Consider the following 6,629-nt stretch of genomic DNA (forward strand, 5'->3'; position numbering starts at 1 on the left):
GCAGAAAAAAAGAAAAAAAAAATTCCCCATTTTACCATTTTGTGGACTGACAACTTTTTTAGCACCAAAACTCACTTTAAAGTTTTGGGGGTACGTCCAAAATTATGCATCTCATACCCTTCTCATTTGGTTTATACATTCATCAGAGGTCCAGGAGTGATGTGATGGCAAAATCATGCAGAAAAAATGTGATTTTTTGGGCATTTTTAGCCCATCATCAGATGGTGGGCTATTTAAATCGCCCTCCGTCCCTCTGTTAACAATTCTTGTTATCGCCGATTCTCAGAAAGTGCTGAAGGGATCTTTCTCAAATTTCATATGTAGGTTCCCCTTGGTCCTTAGTTATGCATATTTCATCTTGGGGACCAGTCGGAAAACAACATGGCCGACAGGCAGCCATCTTGGATTTTAACAATTGAAGTTTGTTATCACTATTTTTCAGAAAGTACTGAAGGGATCTTAATAAAATTTAATATGTAGGATCCCCTTGGTCGAAATATTTATGCAGATAGTAAGAGGAAGTGGAAAATAGAGAGAAGATCAATCTGACATGGAACCTATCTAGATCATTTAATGGTGGGCCCTCTGGGATCTCTTGTGCCATTTTGACTTATTTTTTTTTTTTTGCACCAAAACCCGGTTTTTTGGGGGTAAGTTTTGGAAAGCTTGTAAGTCCACACCCTTCTTTTTAACACACCATCATCAGATGGTGGGCTATTCAAATCACCCATCTTCGCTAGCCAAGGCTTCTGATTACGTTACACTCCACGAACCCTTGGCAGATATAGGCGTCAGTTCTGGCCCTCTAGCGGAGATTCAAAATTACCACTCTTTACGCATGAAATTTTCGACCAATCAAAACGAGCGTTACCGATTTACTTCATCTGAGATGTTTACAAACACACATGGAGGCTTGTGTCATTTTGATGAGATATGTGATCAATGACTTAAATAGATTGATCAAACACTGCGAATGTTTCCCTAAAGATTGTGTGTCTCTGTATATAGGTAAAATGCCATGACATAGTCGACATTGTAGCTCTGTACTGGGTGCCGCAATTTTTGTTTACTGCGAAACCAAGCCTGAACGTAAAACGCGATTTGATTGGGTGCCCTGGGATTCCAGGGCGCGACGGTTTGAACACGACTATATCCGCCAAGGGTTCGTGTAGTGTAACGTAATCAGAAGCCTTGGCTAGCGAAGATGCAAATCACCTTGCGTCCGTGGTTCGTCCCTCTGTCTGTAAATAATTCTTTTTATCGCTATTTATCATAAAGTACTGAATGGATCTTTCTAAAATTTTATGTGTATGTTGCCCTTGGTGCCTAGTTATGCATATTGCATTTCTGGGACCAGTCGGAAAACAAGATGACCGACAGACAGCCATCTTGGATTTTGACAATTGAAGTTTGTTAATCACTATTTCTCAGAAAGTACTGAAGGGATCTTTCTGAAATTTAATATGTAGGTCCCCCTTGGTCCCTCATATTGTATTTTGGAATCAATCTAAAAACAACATGGCCGACAGACAGCCATTATCACTAAATCTGAAATTTCATACATAGGTTTCCCGTGTTTGAAAAGTACTGGAGAGATGTTTCTCAATTAACACAGATTAGTAAGACGAAGGTAAAAGTAGAGAGAAGATCAATCTGACATGGAACCTATAAAGATCATTCAGTGGTGGGCGCCCTCTGGGATCTCTTGTTTGAGTTATACATCTAGGAGTGATATTACGTGACGTACAATTTCAAAATGACATGCTTATGAATACATAAAAAATGAATGCATAGTGTGATTGCTGCCGCCGGTGAGCTTTCGCAATCATTGATTGCACTTGTTCCACTGCACCTTTCCGACCGTTAAATTGATCTCAAAGTTGTTCCTTTGGCTATTGACGAGATTTTAATTTCATATTTCTCTGATTGATACTCTGAAAACAAAAACATAATATTATGTCGGACTTTCAAGGGGGGGGGGGGGGGGGGGGGTGAATACTACATTCACACGTGTCCACTGTGACGTCATTTCACTGATGAAATTTCCGGCAGCGGCGTCAACATTACTGTTAAACTTTGAATTAAATAAGCTATAATCCTGAGATGTCAATTACCTATACTATAGCTAACAGGCCATGAAAAAAGTTCGATACATCGAAAACTTCGATTTATAAACATTCAAATCATACATAGGTTCGTTAGTAGCGTTATATAGTGAGAAAATTCGGGACCAAGCAAAAAGTTCGATACAGCGAGAAATTTTATCATAATGGCACTGAAGTATAATTATATCTATATGTAAATATCCCATAGCACATTTCAGATTAAGAATTTTAACAACAAATTAATGTTAATAATATTTGGTTAATCACATTTGGCCATGCTAAAGTTTTCCGTTTAGCTGGGGGTTGAGTTTACTTTCTCATAAAGTAATTGTGCTTTCATAACCAAACCTTGATTAAACTTTCATCTATGCATGTGTATCTCTTACACACATTTAAGATTTTGAATTTCACCTAATTTAACGCTAACATTTTCCGATTAGCTGAGGTTGACCTTAAATTACCACTGTTCATATTTCGAGAAATGTATTGCAGCAACATTTTTTTTAAGTTGAACAATAAATACAATGATATGCATAGGCGGAGAAAAATTATTCTTGTGTGTTTAACGTCTTTATCAACAGCTATGGTCGTTTAAGAACGGCCTCCCCTGTGTGCGAGATGCATGCGTGTAGTGTGTGTTTATCTCCTTGTGATAGCGCGAATCTGACGTTGGCTTTATAGTGCTATCTCACTGAAGCGTACTGCCGAAGACACCAGCAGGACACCTCATCTGGTCACATTATAATGACAAGGGGCGAACCAGTTGTCTTCCCTTTGAAATGCTGAGCTACAGAGAAAGTAGTAACTACCACTTATAGACTCTGGTATGTCTCGGCCAAGGGACGACCCAAAGTTTTCCACACAGGGCCGAATGCTCAAATAAAGGTCCAAAGTGAGACAGTGTCAAGGGAGACAGGAAGAAGAAAGTTAAGAAAGAGAGAAAATAATAAGATCATAAATTTAGTCGCCTATTACGATCATGCAATGGGGACATACTGTACGCCCTACCTGCAAAACTAGAAACAAGAATATTGTTTCTCCAAGAGAACTACCCGGACCTACATGACGAAATTTCGATGTGAATTGGCGAGATTGAGAAAGACACGACAAAACCACTAAATTAGAGAGCTATTCTGAAAAAACAGCACATTCCTTCAAACTGAGATTTATATACAATCCTCCCAGTCTAGTGACGAACTCATCACAAAACAAGGTGAGACAACTCTGTCAGGAAATTTTGAAATCCATTTACCTCGTGTTTAAAGAAAAGGCACGGGTCTATTAGTGTACTACATGATACCCTTACAATTTATAAAAAAAGATTAAAGTCAAAATGTCTTTTTTTTTTTTTTTTTAGAATAAAATGGATATTTTAAGACATTTCCTGCCATGATTCCTTCACACATCATGTGAAACATTCGAGACACTATGCAGTGCTAGTCTTATCGTGCTTTATTTAACTATACATTTCAAGCTAAATTGATGGATGACTTTGGCAAATTGAACTTGAAATGTCGTCAGGGTGGACGACCCTACTCCCCAATCCACCCTGATATCAAATCAACCCAACACCATTGTTTATTAAAATAAAAAGGGTAAAAAGAATAGCAAGATTCTATCTATACACATTACTTGTTACTTTTCGTTGAGTTTTTCTGTAAGGCTTAAGAGCCCTCGAAGCATAACCGTCAGGAAAATAGACGGATCGGAAAAAAAAGGTACATAACTTCAGTGTGTGTTGACTACATCCACGGTTTCAATATGTTGAAAACTGTAGAAGCCGGGTGCCCAGACAGGATCATGTACACAGAAAGAAGGACGGACGGACGGACGGCCTGATTCCAGTACACCACCCTAGCTACAGAAAACCATTTCAAGCAGCTCTGGTAATTAACATTAGCACGTAGCTAATAAGTATAGCACGAACCAGCCTTTGTGGACTAATACTCTTACAATATTGGATCTCCACGCAATGAGTGATATTTCTGGGACTGGTGGATGGGAAGTTATATATCCTTTACAAACATTTACATTAATGTTTTACTGAAATAGCCTGGTGTAGTTTGCGGACGCGCTCGCGTAACATCCCCCGCTTTCTGTACCCGAGGGACGCCATCGTATAATCACGCCCAATATTGGTCCTGGTTATTGCCGAATAGATGACGTTTTATTTGTCCGGCCGCCTGAGGTATAATTTGAAATGATTTGCCTTCCAGTTTACGACAGATTGTAAAATCTGAGTTTTAGAAAATCCATTTTGTGTCTGTGTATCATCTGTTTTATTAATGCAACAATACCTCCGGCCATAAAGAATACAATTAGACGAAATCATTTTATTCTCATCGTTTTTGTATTATACACGCTGGTTTTTTTGGGTTTTTTTCTGTCTCGTCCTGGTTTAACCACAGGGACACGTTACAATAATAATGTATGTATAAAATATATGGGGGTCGATATTGTTATGTTTATATCGACCCCCATATATTTTATACATACATTATTATTGTAACGTGTCCCTGTGGTTTAACTGTTGTTCAATGTGCGCTGTGCTGTCACCCTTTTTTACTATTTTCCTCACATTGTTGTCGCCCTTTTTTACTATTTTCCTCACATTGTTGTCGCCCTTTTCTACTATTTCCCTCACATTGTTGTCGCCCTTTTCTACTATTTCCCTCACATTGTTGGCGCCCTTTTCTACTATTTCCCTCACATTGATGTCGCCCTTTTCTACTATTTCCCTCACATTGTTGTCCTTTTCTACTATTTCCTTCACATTGTTGTCGTCCTTTTCTACTATTTCCCTCACATTGTTGTCGTCCTTTTCTACTATTTCCCTCACATTGTTGGCGCCCTTTTCTACTATTTCCCTCACATTGTTGTCGTCCTTTTCTACTATTTCCCTCACATTGATGTCACCCTTTTCTACTATTTCCCTCACATTGATGTCATCCTTTTCTACTATTTTCCTCACATTGTTGTCGTCCTTTTCTACTATTTCCCTCAAATTGATGTCACCCTTTTCTACTATTTCCCTCACATTGTTGTCGTCCTTTTCTACTATTTCCCTCAAATTGATGTCACCCTTTTCTACTATTTCCCTCACATTGTTGGCGCCCTTTTCTGTTCCTGCCCTAGCGTTGATGTCACCCTTTTCTACTATTTTCCTCACATTGATGTCACCCTTTTCTACTATTTTCCTCACATTGATGTCACCCTTTTCTACTATTTCCCTCACATTGTTGTCGTCCTTTTCTACTATTGCCCTCACATTGTTGGCGCCCTTTTCTACTATTTCCCTCACATTGTTGTCGTCCTTTTCTACTATTTTCCTCACATTGATGTCATCCTTTTCTACTATTTTCCTCACATTGATGTCACCCTTTTCTACTATTTCCCTCACATTGTTGTCGTCCTTTTCTCCTATTTCCCTCACATTGTTGTCGCCCTTTTCTACTATTTTCCCTCACATTGTTGTCCTTTTCTACTATTTCCCTCACATTGTTGTCGCCTTTTCTACTATTTCCCTCACATTGTTGTCGCCCTTTTCTACTATTTCCCTCACATTGATGTCACCCTTTTCTACTATTTCCCTCACATTGTTGTCGCCCTTTTCTACTATTTCCCTCACATTGATGTCACCCTTTTCTACTATTTCCCTCACATTGTTGTCACCCTTTTCTACTATTTCCCTCACATTGTTGTCGCCCTTTTCTACTATTTCCCTCACATTGATGTCGCCCTTTTCTACTATTTCCCTCACATTGTTGGCGCCCTTTTCTGTTCCTGCCCTAGCGTTGATGTCACCCTTTTCTACTATTTCCCTCACATTGTTGTCACCCTTTTCTACTATTTCCCTCACATTGTGTGCCCTTTCTACATTTCACCAAATTGTGTATTTTATATGTCCCACACTGTGGGCTTCTAATTGTCCTCAACATGTTAGTCCCATTTTCTACTAATTCCCTCCATTTTCGCTTTTACTATTTCCTAAATTGTTGTCCACCTTTTCATATTCCCACATGGTCACTCTTAACTATTTGCCCTACAGTTGGACCTTTCCTATTTCTAACATTGGGCCTTTTTCTACTATTTCCTACATGGTGCCCTTTTAATTTCCAAATTGTGCATTTTCATACTGATTTCACATGTTTGCCCCTTTGTGTAAATGTACCTACAGTTGTATAAGATCACCTTTTTACTATCCTCACATTGTTGCACTTTCTATTGCCCTCACATTGATTGTCGCCTTTTACATTTCCTCACATGGTGAGCCTTTTTACATTTCCCTACTGCCCCTTGCCTGCCTAGTGGTCACCTTTAATTCCCTCAATTGTGCACCTTTCAGGCTATCCTCAATGCATGTGCCCTTTTTACATTTCACATAGTCGCCTTTTCACTATTCCCATTGTTCGCTTTTTGTTCTCCCATTGTTACTCTTTTTCATACATTGTCCCCTCCCACTACCCTCACATTGCTGTCACCCTTTTCTACTATTGCCCTCACATTGCTGTTGCCCTTGCCCAT

General features: G+C 39.1%; 1 protein-coding gene across 1 annotated transcript; it reads right to left on the reverse strand.

Annotated features, from left to right (window-relative positions):
* Positions 1-4,605: 4,605 nt before the first annotated feature.
* Positions 4,606-6,629, reverse strand: LOC117322631. The gene is made up of 3 exons (XM_033877569.1): positions 6,587-6,629; positions 5,679-5,978; positions 4,606-5,555 (listed from the first exon to the last, which is right to left on the reverse strand). Exons 1-3 carry the CDS (start codon positions 6,627-6,629, stop codon positions 4,606-4,608), a joined length of 1,293 nt encoding a protein of 430 aa, XP_033733460.1.

Source organism: Pecten maximus, chromosome 3 (assembly GCF_902652985.1).
Source record: "Pecten maximus chromosome 3, xPecMax1.1, whole genome shotgun sequence".
NCBI classification, from domain to species: domain Eukaryota; kingdom Metazoa; phylum Mollusca; class Bivalvia; order Pectinida; family Pectinidae; genus Pecten; species Pecten maximus.